The 18,886-nt window shown below is 42.6% G+C and overlaps 1 protein-coding gene across 1 annotated transcript; it reads left to right on the forward strand.

The window, feature by feature from the left end:
- The first annotated feature begins 1,221 nt into the window (after positions 1-1,221).
- Positions 1,222-11,641, forward strand: slc43a3b (solute carrier family 43 member 3b). Its single transcript, XM_079268859.1, has 13 exons — positions 1,222-1,334; positions 1,762-2,022; positions 2,708-2,837; positions 4,506-4,552; positions 4,656-4,732; positions 8,402-8,494; positions 8,582-8,721; positions 9,193-9,296; positions 9,435-9,578; positions 9,772-9,879; positions 10,194-10,380; positions 10,501-10,624; positions 10,751-11,641. The coding sequence occupies exons 2-13, from the start codon at positions 1,836-1,838 to the stop codon at positions 10,859-10,861; spliced, it is 1,452 nt and encodes a 483-aa protein (XP_079124985.1). The 5' UTR covers positions 1,222-1,334; positions 1,762-1,835; the 3' UTR covers positions 10,862-11,641.
- The last annotated feature ends 7,245 nt before the right edge of the window (positions 11,642-18,886 follow it).

Below are 18,886 nucleotides of genomic sequence, written 5' to 3' on the forward strand. Positions count from 1 at the left end.
GTAAGCCAGTGCAACAGTACGGCTTTAATGTGTTATTACAGCTTCAAGACAGTAATGGAGGTACATATGATGTGTAATTTGTTGATAAAAAGTCAAAAGATTAAACAATGGCAGCATTATCCTCATGTGGTCCTCATGTGGAAGTCATGTGGCTCTCGACCTTTGCTGATGATCTGTGGAGTTGGTATCTGCAGGCTCTATCACACGTACACACATACACACATATAGATGTGTAGGGGGTTGAAAACGGCATCAAAGCCAATGAGCCTTGTACATTGTGTTAAGTATCTGGGCCTAACAACGAAGATCATGTAACGGGCAGCCATTAGTGCATTTTGCATCCATCTTCATCAATTAAATCGAAGGTGAAACACTGAAATCAACCATTATCATCAACAGAATGACAATCAATAATAGTCGCTGGAGTCTCAGTGGAGTCTGCCTTGGTAGTCTTACATGATTCCTTTGATAATGCCACAGCTGGATGACTCAGTGGACTTAAGTAACTTGATAACATGCTGACATGCCAATGCCAAATCATCTTGTGTATTTAATAATTTGTTCTGTTGTTGCTGGTCCTGTGATATCATTGTCATGTTGTTTGTCGTTATCAGTGCCAGTAACTCTTTTTGATTTGTGGAATTTGTTCAGAATAATGTCGAGTTCATCATCAAAAGTGCAACATGTCATGTGTGCAGCATTTGAATGCAAGACATATTTACCTATGGGGATAATTAAGTAAATTGTATCGTATCATACACTGCTAAGAATAAACGTGGCGTAGTGTCTCTTGAATTCGTAAGCTTTTCATGCATTTTCATGATTATATATCGATCTATCGATCTATCTATATATATATCTAAACCACTGCTGTGTCGTGTGATTGAATGACAACCCACATTTGGCTCAGCTCTGTCTCACGGGTGTAACTCACTCACTCTCACTCATTCACACGCGCGATTGCATAAACATACTTTAGAATTGAGACTCTGCAAAAATATAATGCCGAGCTGACTGTTAACACTCTTATGACTGTTATGTTAGGTTCTACGGACTGATAATATCCATTCAGTGGCAGCTTTCCTGTGGTTTGGCTTGCAGAAGTGTTTATTTTCAGCAGCCACTGGCATCGCAAGGGGAGAGAGATGCAGAAGTCACTCCTCTGTTGCGCAACAGAGATTCATTGAGGAAGAGAAACACATTTGGGAGTGAACAGATGGAGGGAACTGATGTGATAGAGGAAGGAAGAGATGGCCTTTATTATGACAGAGTGGAGCAAGAGCACAGTGGTGTGGTTTGTGAGAACGGTTGAGGTGACCTACAGAGGCTGAACTGTGAGTACTAGAGAGTAGTAAACTGGAGAATAATACAACTTAACAACTGTGCTTTTTGTTTTTTGTGACTTTACAGGAGCTTACTCTCTTAAGAATCCATGTTTGTACGTTTTAATTGATTCCTATTGTTGTTAAAATGGAAGTTTCATGACCTACCAGTAGGTTTCCATCTGAATTCATGCAGAAGTCTGTGTTTTTTTTGGAAGATGACTCACTTTACGGCCTGGACTCAAGCACAAGATTTTGTGTCTAGATGCTTTAGCGCATGTCTTACTTGTGCAACTTTAAGATTTTCCATTAAAGGGCTTTTGACATGTCATGCAGGTCATGTTCTTTTTCTATGAAAATGTATTTAAAGGTGCAGAACAGGAGTGTGTCAAATGTATCAAAATTACATTTCTCACTTTTTATTTCCTTTGTTTGGCAGGTGCAGTGACAGGAGACATCCGTATGTGTCCTAGTTGGTGAATTTCCTGCCTGTGTGTGAGTGTGTGAGGGACCATGCCGGGTCTTGGCAAAAGCTTGTCGTTGCGACGCGGCCTCACCTTTGCTACGGGTCTGGTGGAGTGTCTGTGTTTCGCTGGAGCCGTGTTCGGATGGGCTTCGCTTGTTTTTGTCCTGAAGACGGAGGGCTACTTCAGCTCTCACTGCACCAACACCACAGGAGTCAATGCAACGCAGGTCTTAGGTCAGTTTGAAATCCTCACCTCCACTGCTTTTCCTTTTGCCTTGATTAGATAGTACAGCCGAAGATAGACAGGAAAGAGGGAAAGAGGGCGTCCCATCACCTGGATTTCTATAATCATTACAAATCTAAATGTTTTTGTGTGATCTGATCACCTGGTCAGCCACTGTGATGGAACATTTCTACGTTAATCGGGAGAAGAGAGAGTTATTCACAAATCAATAACAAAGTCTTCAAAAGATTCAAAGTTGTCTTTGTCCAGTTATTTGCTTGCAAGGGAAGAGTGCACCACAGATACTCATTCAGCAGTCTGCTTCAACGAGATACAACATTCAACGTCCTTTTATACCTACAGAGGCCCCCGCCCCACATGACTCCCATGCAGGAAGTGTCTAGTCTGGTCTTATCTGGTTCATGCAGGTAGCTCAACTGTGAGTCGGTTGTGGTTTCTATGTTCTTGTTTTAAACGACCCTTCCAAGAAACAGAGTATGTGAACATGTCTTCAGTTAGGAAAACGGCTCTTTAGGTGCTAACATCTGTGTCTTGCAGGGCCTGTTTTACTTCTCCATTATACCAAGATGTCAGACTATGTTCTTTAAACACTGTACATGATGCTCATACATATTTTACCATTACACCACATATTTCAAAACCATGGTTCTCTCTTTCTCTATGTTTTATGCGCAGATTGCAGTGGACAGGACGAACAGTTCTCTCTTGTTTTCACCATCGCCTCCTTTATGAACAATTTCCTGACGCTGCCTAGTGGCTTCATCTTTGACTGGTTTGGTACTACAGTGGCTCGGCTCTCTGGAATGTGAGTCCAACAAAACTTTAATGACTGAAGAGTTACAGGTCATTGGATTTAAAAGATTTCCTGTGTAATTTCTCATCAAAACAGTGACTCTGTAGAGGACTAAAATCCCACCAGTTGGGTAGTGAAATGACAAACAGTCAGGTAGTAAAGATCAACAACAAGAGGTTCATCATTAGTGTGATTATTGAGCAACAAGTGTGAGGTGCAGCAAGTACTTTTTCCCTGTAGGTTGCACTTCATGTGTACTGACTAGGGGTGTGATGGTTTAATACGACAGTTTGATTGGATTTTATGTCATTAAGATTCAATGCATCATCTAATTCTGCATCATCAAATGTCTATTATGCCAATGATTGAATTGTTTTAACATGGAGTTTGTTTAATTTTGATACTTAAACACCAAGATACCACTTCAAAGAGGATTGTTATTTTCAAATTCTTTGAGGATACTTTTTAAGCTCTAAGGATCACACACATTACGTCTGAGTCTGTTTGTCTCTTTTAGCTGTGCAGGCAATACACAATTTCGTGTTTCAATGAAGAAAAAAAGTTAAATATTCCAATCTCTTTATTTTAGTCAGCAGGCTTTTATATGACACTGGCTTTAAGAAAGAAATAAGTTAAAAAAATCAAGGAACTGAATAGTTTTTACATTGGGAGTATTTATACCCAAAACAAAAAAAAACTGCAACCGGTTACTTTGCTGTAACTTCCAGTTTTGGATTCATCAATGAAACTAAACACAACAAAGAGTCCCTGCAGCCTGATGGTTTTTAATAAACCAAACACATTTCACGAAAGACATCCCCCCCCGCATGGCTGTAACTCTCTCTGCCTGTGGGGGCTAAGCGAATGCTACAGTGCAAAGAGGCAATTTGCTGTCTGTGGTATTTCCATCTGAGGGATTTCCAAATATGTTTGTTGCTAAAAATAATTGACAAGCTGTACTGTAGGAAAACTGGAAAAGTGAAAGGCCAGAGTAGCTCCCTCGAGGGATGTTACGTAAAGTAGCTGAGGTTTCCAGACAGCAACAAGAATAGAGATGCAGCGTACATCCCAGAGCCACTTAGCAATGCAGAATGTAGAGAAAGTGTTTTATGAGAAAACAAAGGGCAATGAAATGGAAAGAGGAAGAGTGAAAGAATATTTAAGAAATAGAAAGGTCAGGACCATGAATCACCGGCGGATGGAGGAATGTCAGAACGAAATATGTTGAGTTTTTTTGTACAGATGTTCACACGATGTGAAGAAGAAGCCCTCCATACTGCCTCAGAGTTAATATTTATCATATAGCATACTACCACACCCAGCAGATATATCCAAATCCACAGTAACAAACTGGTACTAAAGTTTCCACGAAAGAGGGTGGAGGGAAAACAAAAGGCAAAGGAATGCAAATAATTGGACAAGATGCAGCAAGTGGAGCTGAGAATAGATCGTTGCTAGAAAGCCGGCCAAACTTCTTCTAACAGCAGAAGAAGAACTTGCTTTTTTTGTGACTTTTGACTGAACGTGTATTTCATTTAATTTATTTAAAAACCAATTGTCCCTGTCCCAAATTCTTTGTTGTATAACATATTGTGGCTGGTTACTGTGAAGCTCCCAATAAAGCAAGATGAACATCAGACAAATGACCTGAAAACACTGACATTTCTTTTTTCCCTCCAGATTTCTGTACACCATGGGTACTTTGATGGTGGCCTTCTCGACTGCAGGTGAAAAATATTTCTCCTTCTCTTTGTTTTGTGGCCTCACTGTTTAAAAAATAAGAGTAAAGTTGTAACAGCTTTGGATGCTCATTTCTTCATATGTTTTCAGCTTCATCCAACCTGCTGTTCCCAGCTCTCTCCGTCCTGTCAGCAGGTGGCATCTTGTTTCTAATAACAAACATGCAGGTACTGAAGCACTCGTTCAGATTAAAAAGATTATTGTCCGTTTTATTCTTAACTCATTTCTTATTTTCTTGATTATTTAATTGATTATGTGAAATGTCCGGAAGTTGTGAAAGCTGTCGGTCACAGTTCCACATGGCCCATATTGTAATAGCTGAGTTCATCCATACAAGAGTCTGAAAGCCCAAATATTCAATAATAATTATATATAAATACAAATAATTTCATAATACAGAGAAAAGCGGCATGACTTCAAAGTGGACTGGAGAATTGAACCAAAATTGTTGTTGATGAAGTTCGACGAATCTTTTAATTGTTTTAGCTCTAATTCACATTGTTGTATCTCCGAATGAGATGGTTGATATTTGCTCTAAATTGTAATTCAAAAATTGCTGCAAGGGAAAGTGAAAAAACGAAATGAAAGCTTAGTCCATCAAATTATTCTGTCTCATTATTTAAAATTTGGTGGTACATCTTTTTATTCATTTGACTTTTTCTGGATGCCTGTTTGCGTGCTCTGTCAGTGGAGTATCACCTAAAGGAGAGTAGAAAATGATCAAAAACAACTAACTCTAAATCGCACTGTGACCCATTTGTAAGGAGAGACTGAGAAACACAGTTGTAAAATATTTTGTATCTGTATCTATAAACAGCAAGTAACGAGGGTCCTCAGAAATGTGCAAAACTGAGAAGCCTCCGCCGGCGACCAACAGATTCACCCTCTCCGAGTGTCTGTTTGTCGGGGTGATAAGGATCAGCGGAACGCGGTTTAGCTGGCCCGGAGCCCTCAGAGATAAATTATGGCTTGGATTCTCGGTCCCACAATCCCTTCACCCCCAGTAGAAGCCCGTGTGCGGACTTAATCTCCGTACCTCTCCTGGTCCTTGTCTCTGACTTAAGGAGCCCAGTGGGTCTTCAATAATACAGGAAACAATCCGTGAGAAGGGGGAGAGGAGCGGAGAGCCAGCCCTCCTGTATGAGTTAAATACTTGGCCTGACCGTTGTGTGGAGGTGCGTCTCCGTGCATCTTGCTTCTTAGCTCAGCACAGCTGAGACGGCTCTCACACTGTACACTCACCCAACCTTCGCCTCTAACTCTCCGCTAAGAGAAACCTTTACGGGTCGTCAATTTTATCGAATAAGAATATTGCGTGGAGCCGCGAAGTACGTTTTGGTTAATTCCTTAACTTTTGGTATCTAAGTTGATATAGTGCTCGGATAGCAGTCACTTTAACAGCTCTTTATTAGGGCCCGAGCAACCGACAACGTCGGGCCTGCGAAGGCCCTATTGAAACTGTAAGGGGTATTATTATTCGGGCCCGAGCAACCAACAACGTCGGGCCGGCGAGGCCCTATTGATATTGTACCCGTTGGGGTAAACGTATGCATGGTTGGAGGACTTGCCATGCATGAAAACTCACCAAATTTTGGGGACTTGTCAGGCCTGGTGAATATAGCCATCTGAAAAAGAATGCATCTTTCTGTGTTAAGAAATGGCTCTCTAGCGCCCCCTACAAGTCGGACCGGCGACGCCCCTTGGCCAGTATGTCCGATTAACTTGAAATTTGACACACATGTCCACTTGCGCTAGAGCTACAAAAAAGCCAATCAGACCCCTAAGCTCCGCCTACTTAGTTCACGCGGGATTAAAAACGTCTCGTTCGCGGACACGCCGTCCGACGGTCGCGGACGTTCTCGGACGCGCAGGCCGGAGTCCCGCCGGCACCCCGACGTGCAGATTGCGAGGGCCCGTTCATCGCTGCTCGCAGCTTTAATTTTATAATTTATTTTCTCGACACAGAGATCTAACTGCTCCACATCTCTTTACAAGCTCACAGTTATTTATGACCTGCTATTGATGTGGGAATTTCCCCAGGCTTCTCTTACTGACTGTATGTCTGTGTTTGATCTATATCAGTAATGTCACCGTGGTGGGGACTCCGTTCGCTCACCCAGGGGCTTCACGCTGCCCTCTGTCGAAATCCCCCTACTCGTGTGCGTTGCTCCGTCCACAGAGAGAAAAATAAAGAGAAAAGAAAAACGAAGAAAAGTCAAATTTATTCAATCAGCAAAGTTATTTCTCTAAGTCCGGAGAAGAGTTTTCTTCAGAGGTCAAGAGTTCTGCCTGATGATAGCGCTGCTGTCACTCCACCAGCAACTCCAAGAACTTCCTTACTGGCTCAAGTCCAGGGTTTATATCCTGCCCTGCGCAGCGGAAAAAGACATGCACGTGCTTAAGCCACGCGACCGTTTCTAGACTTCTTGGCGACACAAATATCCCTGACATCAGGGATATTTGCAACTCCCTTCCCCCTTTCTTGTGCTCAACTCAGTGACCTCTGTGTGAACTCTTAGACCAGAATCAGAACCGTTTATTGCCAAGCAAGTTTTCACCTGAAAGGAATTTGTCGTGGCGGAAGGTGCATAACATTCAACAATAAACAATAACATTTAACTATCAAAATAACAAACTATCAAATACCACTTAACTATCAAATAACATTTAACTATCAAAATAACAAACTATCAAATACCACTTAACTATCAAATAACATTTAACTATCAAAATAACAAACTATCAAATACCACTTAACTATCAAATAACATTTAACTATCAAAATAACAAACTATCAAATACCACTTAACTATCAAATAACATTTAACTATCAAAATAACAAACTATCAAATACCACTTAACTATCAAATAACATTTAACTATCAAAATAACAAACTATCAAATACCACTTAACTATCAAATAACATTTAACTATCAAAATAACAAACTATCAAATAACATTTAACTATCAAAAACAGTCAGCACAGTGCAGGACATAGAAACATATTTGAAATGTACAATAAGATATGTAATATGGGATAAAGTGCACACAAAAACAGATAACAGGACTGTAAACCAAGTGAAGTGTATGAATGTTAATAGTGACGAGTGTGTTTAAATAGAGAGACAGGGATGTGCGGGGGAGAGACCAGAAGGAAAGAGACCAGAAGGAAATGTCCTGGGGATGACAGAGTCAGTGGGGGACCCGGGCTCTGTTAATAAGCCCGACTGCCGACGGAAAGAAACCAGGGGAAAACAAACCCGCCCCCCTGGTGGACTTATACAATAATTTTTGTTTCAAATACATCATTGTAGAGTTTTTTGCAGGTTTACATTGGTAACTGGCTTACACAGCATAGAATCATGACAACTGATATCACAACAACTCATAGATGTGACTAAAAATCTAGATTATTGTGTTAATACAATTTTGGCAAGCATAGAGTAAATAGCAGAGTCATCTTTGAAATAGATGTACTCTTTAAGCAAGGTTTGTCGTCTCTCCACTGTTTCCAGGTAGAGTCGCATCCTTAAGCACAAATGATTATTATAAATCAACATAAAATAATTCAAGATGATTAATAATTTTGTGTGTGTGTATGTGTGGCAGTATCATGTGTATGAAGCATAATACAAGAGCCGTATACGTGAGTGTGTGTCATGCCGAGGCACCGTTGTGCCTTTAATATCCTTCTCATGCTGTCATTGCAGTTTAAACAGTAAAATGGCTCATTTTAATATACCATTATCATTATCTGTACCAAATCGCTCCTCGTCTCACAGTAGACACTTAAATGCAACATCTGTTTAAATTCATTTAAATGTCCCTCCTTAAGGTAGGAAACCTGTTTGGCTCACGTCGCTCCACCATCATCACTCTCTATAACGGGGCTTTCGACTCTTCGTCAGCTCTCTTCCTTGTCATCAAGGTGAGAAACATTCACACACACATTTACAATTAAATATATTTATCCCATCTAATAATGTAACGATGATCTTGACATCTTCTCCTGCAGCTGTTACACGAGTCTGGCGTCTCTCTGCGCTCCTCTTTCCTCTTCCTGTCCGCCTGCAGCGCCATTCACCTCCTCAGGACTTTCTTCCTGATGCCCAGACACCACATTCCCTACCCGCTGCCTGATGACTTCACATACGGGTACAAAACCCCACACACACGCACGCGCACACGCACACGCACACGCACACGCACACGCACACGCACACGCACACGCACACACACACACACACACAGGCCTCAGGAATGCATGAAGTGAATAAAGATAATAAGGAAGTTTAGCCGCTGTTGATTTTTAACGAGCCATATCACTTTGTCGTCAATGTGTATGCCCGGGTATCTGCTCCTTTTACCAAAAAAAAAACAGCATTATTTCAGCATTATTAAAAAAGCTCATGATAAATACATTCAGTTGCAAATATTTAAATGCAAATAAACAACTGATTCTGATGAAGTTATTAGCGGTACAGTTTATTTTTACATCAGCATGCCATATTCCATGGAAATATCCTTCATTTGCTGTTATGTGATTGTAGATGGTAAATTAAAGTAAGATTTCCCACAATGCTCTCAGTCTGTGGTTTACCCACTGTAACCTTTGACCTTTGTCAGATTGACCTGTGGTAAATCAAAGACTCTGAGCTTGGAGACAAACGGTGACGCACTGAAAGCGACGGAGGACATGGACCTCAACAAGAACGTCACTGTGCAACAAGGTCTGTTTACTTTACCGTGACATGGATTGACACATAGTAATACGGAACTGAATAAAATAATCATACAATCTATTTCTCTTCATCTTTGTCGTTTCCTCGTCTTCATCAATCTCTGTGGTCTCCCCTCGTGTCTCTCAGAGAACAGTTTCCGTGAGTGTTTGATGTCCAGGTTCTTCGTGTTGCAGCTGCTTTGGTTATCGATTATGCAGCTCAGACATTACCTCTTCATCGGCACCCTCAACCCCATGCTGCAGCGGCTGACGGCGGGGGAGCCGTCACTGGGTAAACACACACCACATCATGTCTGCCTGTCTGAGCAAAGATGGACGTTTGTGCAAACTTTCTTCATTCGGTCCATGAATACTTACCAGTTAACCTGTAAAGGACGTGACTGAAGTAATATCGAAATAGTAAAAGAACTGTTGTTGAGTCTTTTGTCTCTAAGCATCTTGCCCTTGCTTGTGTGTCCCTGCAGTGAGCCAGTACATCAATGCCTTTGCTATAACGCAGCTGTGTGGTGTGCTGTGTGCTCCCTGGAACGGCCTCATCATGGACAGACACAAGGGCAAACCTCGTGCTGCAGGTAACATACTAATACTGAAAAGGACTAGTTTAGAATCCAACAGGCCACAGCCATGGCAGACCTACTATCAGTGTGTCCCAGGTGTGCTCTCAGGGCCCAGCATGTCAGTGGGCTCTTGCATGTCTAAAGAGATGATAAATATGAATTGAAAAAGTCCCATTAATGACTGTGGTGGATGAACAGCAGTCCAAGGACCTTGGACACCAACCACATGTTCCTTTTAAGGAAGTTATACGAACAAAATTGGGCAAGAAAAAGACATATTATTTAAAATGAACAGGTGTGTTTTCATTTGTTCTTGTGTCTGTTTGTAGGAGAGAGTGAACAGGAAGCAGACCTGCGGGCCTCGGTGCTTTCTCTCTTCCTGACGGCGCTCCAGTGTCTGCTGTTCTCAATTTGTGCCTCCATCCCGTACCTGCCGCTTCAGTATTTAACCTTCGTCCTGCAGGTGCTCAACCGCTCCTTCCTCTACGGCGGCAACGCAGCCTTCATCAGTGTGGCGTGAGTACAAAACACACAATTACACACAGCACACACGTCTTTTAGGGACTACACTTCAGTATTCTTGTATCTGCCTATAATGACATCGTAACATGTTTTATTATTTGTGTGTGTGTGTAGTTTCCCATCATGCCACTTTGGGAAGCTGTATGGTCTGGTCATGGCTCTGTCTGCAGTGTTTTCTCTGCTGCAGTATCTCTGCTTTGCCCTGGTGAATGGACCTCTGGAAGGAAACCCTTTATATGTAAGTACACAACATGTAACTGTTAAAACTATAAACGTTACTCTGGTCCTTCTCCTCCCTTTATCACCATCTGTATGAACTCTCCTCTCCCTGCGTCCTCTTTTCTCTCCCTTCATGTGTCTGCAGGTGAACATTGCTCTGACGCTGCTCAGCCTGGTCACCTTCATCCATCCCCTCTCTGTCTTCCTGCACTGTCGAAGTCTCGCCTCCCAGCGAGCCATCAGTGCCTCCTCTTAAAGTCTGTCAAATGGGACTTGCACTTAAAATGTGTTTAATTCCACGAGTGTCACTGTTTAGTGCTCAGTGGTAGTTCAGATGACACTCAACAAGATTAACAACGATATATGATACAAATATAAGACGGACAACAGAGCGTTTTTGAAAGGATTTATTGACGTAGGGTAAGTATTTTGAACAGGCATCGACACCTACCACCAACTTTGTCACTCACTCTGGTCCTCGTTATGTGTGATATGAATCTCAACCACAGCCTCGCGAAAGAGAAGTACATTTTCCAGCAAAGTGTTCCGTTTATATTCCATCAACTCCATCAACAGCCACTCCTACCACACATCTGCCTCAGGCACTCTCACATAAACCAGTTCATCCAAAACCAGTTGATCGCGCCTCTCAGTTAAGCTGATAGCTTCTGAAATCAGTATTGTGCCAAATATCAACCAACAGTAAATATATATTGTTTTATGTTTTAGTTGTATCCAACATATGACGCTTCAGGTGCTCAGTGTGACTGTGAATGATTCTGATTCTGTTTTTTAATGTAAAGAGGGAAATATGTATGATTTTGTTATACCAGTAAGTTTATGTTTAAGCTCAAATGTATATCTTTCTGAAGTGCCAAGACTGCAGAGGTTGCAATGTTGTTTAAATGTAACTTTACATATGCAAACTCTTCAGCGTGCTGCACTAAATATCTATTGATATGAACTTAAAATCCTTTGTGCTAAAGGGAATTACTTTTTAAGATTTACTTTTGTCCAAATAAAAATTGTGATATGCTTTTGCAGGCATTTGCCTAATTCATATGGTATAGAAAATTTAATTGTCATCTGATGAGAAGTTATTTGAAACATAAATGGAACTACACCATATTGTATACCTCGACATACAATTCCATCCGTATGTTTTGCATTTTGATGAGAATGTTGTCGTCATGTTGTGTCACCAGCCTACATAACAAACGGAGTATGAAAGTCACAAACATTTACCAGGCAAATCAACATATGATGTTGATATTGATGATATTAGAGGATATTTTGGGACTTAAAGTCAGGATATTTCTGCTTCTGCTACACGGATTATTTATTCGTCTCTCGCAAGGGTAAAAGTGAAATAACAGGTACACAATAACATCCTTGCAAACTGTGTGTGTGTGTGTGCCACAGTGGAGCAACACAAACACTCATGTAGTTATGCATGACAAAACAATCTTCCACCAGAGCAGTGATTCTCAACTGGTGGGTCACGACCCAAAAGTGGGTCGCGGGCCCGTTTTCAGTGGGTCGCGGGCCTTTGCCTGACAAAAAAAAAAAAAGTGATTTTAATTTGAAGGGCATTTTTTATGCAGCGGAATTATTCCAGCATTTACGGTACTTGTTCAGCGGTGCAGGAAAAACACCCCAATGCGTTGTGAATCACATCACGTGATGAAGCCCAGCCAATCAAATATGGGTATTCTGTCAAGTTTCCTAACTTGACTGAGATGTACACACACCGTGACACACGGGGAGAGACGAGGATACAGAGAGCAGAGGAGACTATTTATTGAGGTGTGAGTCTTGAAAGTCAAATCATAGGACAATCTCCAAAAGAGAGAAATGGCCATAGAGACCAGACTCATTAGACTCTGAAGAATTCACCTCTATGAGTCTGTCCAGTCAAACACTAATTTCTCTTTTTAGAAGATGAGAGAAATATAATATTATGGCTTTTTCACTTCACCCTGAATGAACTGAATTTAAAGCTGCAGGGAAATTCAGTGAAAATTATTTTGCTAAAATTAATTTTGTTAAGTAATTTATTTTTGAATCCAGCTGTTATTTTACTTGAAATGAGAAGAACATTTATTCATGTATTTCTATGTATTATTTATCATCCATCCAGTTAAATTTGAAAAATGAGAATAATATTTGTTAAAATATAATTTATGTGTACTTTCTTTATTTGATTTGACAGTTGTTTACGACACAGACGTTACTACTACTAGACTTCTTGAATATAGTCGTGGGTCCCGGCTTGTCATTAAGGGGTGATGGTGGGTCCCGCAGCCAGACCAGTTGAGAACCACTGGGCTAGAGAATAAAATCCAGAAATATATCAATGTTTACACTCGTGAAACAACATCACACGTCAGAGCCATGATGTCCAAACCAACAACAATGACTTTATTGTCTAGAGCAGCGGTTCCCAAACTTTTTAGGCCGCGCACCCCCTTCTACATCCCGACCGGGTTCGCGCACCCCCCCCCCTTAATAATAATTTTAAAAAAGCAACAGAGCCTTTTAAGCCTTTATAGCCGCATAAGAATCGGACCAATGAGAGAACAGTTTGCTCGCGAGATTTAGTCCGCTGTTAAATGTTGCAGTGTGAACACAAACCGAACAAAGGGGCAACTGCAACATTGTATCATATTAATCCCTGAATCAGAACAAAGCAAACAAACTGAAGGTGTGAAAACGCCCTGAAACACTGCAACAAAGTTTCAATAACTTTCAGTTACACAAGGCGTCACTTTTAAAGAGCAATACGGATGCGAGGACACACGCACAGGCTCAGAGGCAGATTATCACATTTAATTTACAATTAATGAGCGACTAATGTAGCCAGGATGTCTTCGGACAAAGCATCGATGCGGCGCGACACAGTGTTGTTGGACACCGGGATCATGTCCAACTTTCTTGCTTCTTTCCCCCCAATCATACATTCCACCATCTCTCTGGCAGCTGGTGAGCACACGTCTTCAGTGATTGTGTGCGGTAGCCCCTTTCTCGCTATTCTGTAACCAGATATGAAGCCCGTAGTGCGTCATTTATAGGCCCAACACATGAATGAGACTCCAGTTGTTTTTGGCTGTTTTGTAACTCCTCCAATTTCGATATAAACTATTGTAAGGGGCTTTTGACTTGCACTGGCATGCTTGGTGTTCAGGTGGCGACGTAAATAAGAGCTTCAGACTGTTAGCCGGAACCTCACTGCACACCACGCACTGTGGCTTTGGGGAATCTGCGTTGCCAATCCAAGTGAAGCCCAGACACACATACTTTTCATCATATTTCCTCTTTTTTTCCCAGTTTTTTCCCAGAGGTGAAGCTCACCCTCGTTTCCTCTTTTTTACCTTGACTCCGCGATGGGCCGATGTGCTCCCGATTTGTCTGTGCAATCCCTTCCTCCTTTTCGGTCTCCTCCGTCTCATCTTCCTCTGACTCTGGCTCGATTTCTTCTCCCGGTCTCTCCCCAACGCACCTCTCCGTTCCCCTCGCCTCCGATTCCTCTATCTCTCTCTCTCTCTCTCTCTCTCTCTCTCTCTCTGTCCCTCTCTCTCTCTCTCTCTCTCTCTCTCTCTCTCTCTCTCTCTCTCTCTCTCTCTCTCTCTGTCCCTCTCCTCTTTTACGACTGATAGCTTCAGATGTCCCACCTGACAGTTTCCCCGATTTCAGCCAGTTTAGCATATTTAAATGAATGTTGCTGAATGCATGAAGTTCGCTATTAGCTGACGTTAGCTGCACAAGCTAGGCTGGCTAGTGTGTACGACTGGCGGCAGGTGGCAAGTCTGCCGGAAGGAGCTCAAGTGCATTTATTAAATTGTAAGTTTTTAATTTTAAATGTTACAAAGGGGATTTTTATAATTCATGTTTTTATTTTGTGAAAAATCCCACTTTTTAAATTAAAATTAATTTTTTTTTAAATATTTAATATTATTACACCATCAGACGCCATTACACTTTTCCTCTCGTGCACCCCCTAGAGGCAGCTCGCGCACCCCCAGGGGTGCGCGCACCACACTTTGGGAATTCCTGGTCTAGAGAGAAATATTTACAGCCTGTGTATGCAAGTGATTATCCCCTAACCAATACAAAGCCTGAATCAGTAATGCCTTACAACAATTAACCAGAAAGGATAAATAAAATACAAAAAAATGACCAACAATAAATTAAAAAGCTATGAACACCTTGGCGGGTCAACCATTATAGGGTTCACAAATTAAACAACCTGCCACTTTAACAGCAGAATGAAACATCACTGAGGCAACAACACAGGGATGTATAATGTAATGATAAAAATGTTTTAACATGTCCTCATCATATTTTCTGTGAGATATGTTTGTCTGGATGTCTGAACACATTGACCTATTTGGTTTAGTACAAAGGTCACTTTTTATCTTAGTCGGGACAAACAACCGACGTGTTCTTTCTGCAATCAACTGCTTCTTGTTAGACTAAACATTTCTGCCTTAGTCTCCGGTGTGTTATCTGTCTCCTCTGTGCCGGCCTGCCGGCCGGTATAAATACCTTGTTTTTATTCTGCGTCTCTAGAGCATATCCACAGTTCACTGCAATACGTGGTTGTGTTTTGTGTTCTCTGTTTGCAAACATTAAATTGACTTTTTGAAATTTGATCATTCATCAAGACTCTGTTTTTATGTTAAACACTTTGGATAAAACAAACTTCACTCCTGAACTTTTGAAGGAAATATTCCACAACAATAAACAATATAAACTCCAAAGGAGCTACAGCCAGCAAACATATGAAAGCATACACATAACAGTGCACACACACAACACTGTAGGCAACACAGTGGTTGTAGACATTTAACTCTGTGAGAGGAAAGACAAATTACTCCTTGGCTTCCCATTTTGCAGCGCATATATTGATATATTGATCACAGTTAAAATGTATTTTTCCTGATCCCATTGCTTAAGTAATCACTTCTATATTTTTAGAAAACAATGAACCCCCAAATAGCCATTCTCCACCATAATCAAAAGTAAACAAAAAAAAAGGCCATCTCTTACTTACAGGTCAGTAGCAAACAGATGCAATTGAGGTTTTATTCCTGATAGATGGGAGAAAGAGTTTTGCACAATAAAACTAGTTTGATACTTCTCGTTATTACCCAGACCATCTCTGGTTGGTATGACAGTGACCAATGTTCATGTGAAACTGCCTTTACTCTTTTAAATATATTGTTTTATTTTTTTAAACATATTAACATATTGACATTATACTAGATACCAAAATGAGGTTCCATCGATAGCAATACAAAATAAAATTCACAACATTCTTGTTTTTACTTAAAAGTGATTGCAATTTTCTTTATTCTATTACTTGAAAAAGCACAGATGGAGGAGTCACAATGTTGTTTCAATAAAATTCAACATAGACCATTTTGTTACAATTTTGTTGGGACGGTGGGGCATGAACATTTTTCTTCCTCCAAAGTGGGTCGCGACAGAAAAAGGTTGAGAACCACTGCCCTAACAGATGAGAGGGTTATTCCAAATGGAGGAGTAGCTTTGTTTGTATTGAGAAATCCCCAGAATCTACATGCAAAAAAGCCATGTTTGCATGTAATTTTAATTTATTCCTATTGCTGTTCAAATTTAATCTTTATGATCTACCAGACCTTGATGAAGTTAACTTTTTTTCTAATCTGAAAATCATCTGAATTTATGCAGAACTCCATATTTGTTTGGAAAAGACGACCTAACTGCCTGAACTCAAGCAGCACATTTAATGGCCAGATGTGTCCCTTTAATAATTTATGTTTAAGTGATTTCAATGTGTCATGCAGATTTGATATGAAAATTACTTTGCTTTACAAAGGTGCATAATAACATTTATTTTCTTTGTTTGGCTTGTGGAGTTGTGTGAGGAACCATGCTGTGTCTTGTGAGCAGCTTGACAGTGCGTCGCTACCTCACCTTATTTGCGGGTCTGTTTGAGTGTCTGTGTTTTGCCGGAACCATATTCGGATGGGCTTCCCTTGTTTTTGTCCTGAAGACGAAGGGCTACTTCAGCTCTCACTGCACCAACACCACAGGAGTCAATTCAACACAGGTCTTAGGTCAGTTTCAATTACAACAAGGGGGCTGAAGGGGCTGCATAAAGAGTTGAAATTGATTGAAACTCATATAATCAAAACTGCTATGCAGGCTCTTTGAACTTCATTGTCATCTTTGATCTAAAAGATGTCAATGAACGCCCATATCAAGAGTTGTATGTGACAACAACTCTTAATGCAGGCCTCACGTCACACGTTGCTGTATATCATCTTGGCTCTCTCGTCCTCTATGTTTTATGTGTCTACAGATTGCAGTGGACAGGACGAACAGTTCTCTCTTGTTTTCACCATCGCCTCCTTTATATTCCATTTCCTGGTTCTGCCAAATGGTTTGCTCTTCGACCACTTTGGTACTACAGTGGCACGACTCTTTGGAATGTGAGTCCAAAAACACTTTAATTAAGAGTTAATGGTGAATGGATTTAAAATGATGGATGTACCCCTTTATATTAGAGCAAGTACATTTGGTTGCATTTGAGTACTTGCCAATACGAGTAGCTATATGAGTACTATATGAGTTTCACTATCTTAGGGCCCCACCTCGGTGATTTGGCCGGCTGGAGAGTTTTAGGGATGGTTGGTGGAGGGTAGCCTGAGCGAAGCGGTTTGGGGAAAGGCTAGTTTGAGGGTCCACTGCGGCTCCCGGGCCTTGCACACCCCCAAAAGCCTGCCTACGGGAGCAGTGCCGCCTGCCCGTTGCGCATGTCGGTGGCGCTGTGGCTACACTCGCCACAGCGAGTTGGTAGGCGTGGGAGGACCAGCGGCCCAGGGCTTTGATGAGGTGGTCTGGGACTCCTCTGCTCGCTGCGGTGGTGGCGGCTCCTACGCGGGAGGAGTGGCCAGGGAAGGAGCCGGGATTGATCCCGGAGATGGTTAGGATTCCCCTGAAGTGCCAGAGGAACCAGGATCGGTCGGCGATGCGGCCGGTCTCTGTGGTGAACAGTGGTTCGTGGGGGGCGGTTTGCTGTTTTCCTGGTTTGTAGTTAGCGCATGGGGGGTTCGTAGGGGCTCAGGTGTGAGTTGAATTTGAAATATAGTACGGGGAACGGCTCTTCTCTTTCTTCAAGGCTGGTCTCCGGCAATGTCGTCCATCGTGAAAACCCCCCAAAAGACGGCAGAGGGAGCGGCATCGTTGTTGGCCAATTGTGTGAGTTCATCGCTGGAAGTGGGCGGGGTGGGGGCACTGGCATCCCGGTGCCAGATGTCCCGGTTATGGTCACTTGCTGTGTTTTCTGAAGTAGGCGGTGGGGGCACTGGCGTCCTGGGTTCCGTTGTTGCTTTGCGTTCCGTGCTTGCTGCGTCTCGTTGCCTGCTGCGTTGCGTGGCTGCGTTCCGTTGTTGCTTGATGTGATCCGTTGTTGCTTGCTGCATTGCTGAGTCGTTACTTGCTGCGTTGTTACGTTGCTGCGTCCGTTGCACTGTGTTGCTGCATCCCGTTGTTGCTTGCTGCGTCGTTGCGTTGCTGCGTTACGTTGCTGCGTTACGTTGCTGGGGTACGTTGCTGGGGTGCATTGCTGTGTTCCGTCATTGCAATGCGTGGCTGCTGCGTTCTGCCGTTGCTGCATTCCGTTCCGGCGTTGCTGCGTTCCGTTCCATTCCGGCGTTGCTGCGTTACGTGGCATGGCTGAGTCGTTCCGTGGCTGCGTCATTGCACTCCGTGGCTGCGTTGCTGCGGTCCGTTGCTGCGTTGTTGCGTTGTTGCGATTCGTTGCTGCGTTCTGTTCCTGTTGCTGCGTCCCGTTGCCTGCTGCGTTCGGTTGCTGCATTGTTGCGTGGCTGCGGTCAGTGGCTGCGATGCGTGGCTGCTGCGTTCTGCCGTTGCTGCATTCCGTTCCGGCGTTGCTGCGTTCCGTTCCATTCCGGCGTTGCTGCGTTACGTGGCATGGCTGAGTCGTTCCGTGGCTGCGTCATTGCACTCCGTGGCTGCGTTGCTGCGGTCCGTTGCTGCGTTGTTGCGTTGCTGCGATTCGTTGCTGCGTTCTGTTCCTGTTGCTGCGTCCCGTTGCCTGCTGCGTTCGGTTGCTGCATTGTTGCGTGGCTGCGGTCAGTGGCTGCGATGCGTGGCTGCTGCGTTCTGCCGTTGCTGCATTCCGTTCCAGCGTTGCTGCGTTCCGTTCCATTCCGGCGTTGCTGCGTTGCGTAGCATGGCTGAGTCGTCGGCGGCTGGTTTGGAGGAAGGGGGG

Source organism: Melanostigma gelatinosum, assembly GCF_949748355.1.
Source record: "Melanostigma gelatinosum genome assembly, chromosome: 5".
NCBI lineage: Eukaryota > Metazoa > Chordata > Actinopteri > Perciformes > Zoarcidae > Melanostigma > Melanostigma gelatinosum.

What these genes read in the sequence shown, in the direction of transcription:
- slc43a3b (XM_079268859.1), top strand. Translation starts at nt 1,836, where the DNA reads ATGCCGGGTCTTGGCAAAAGCTTGTCGTTGCGACGCGGCCTCACCTTT. An exon ending in CTCTCTTCCTTGTCATCAAG is followed by an intron (nt 8,495 to 8,581) that starts GTGAGAAACATT and finishes CTTCTCCTGCAG; the next exon opens with CTGTTACACGAGTCTGGCGT. An exon ending in CCTGATGACTTCACATACGG is followed by an intron (nt 8,722 to 9,192) that starts GTACAAAACCCC and finishes GACCTTTGTCAG; the next exon opens with ATTGACCTGTGGTAAATCAA.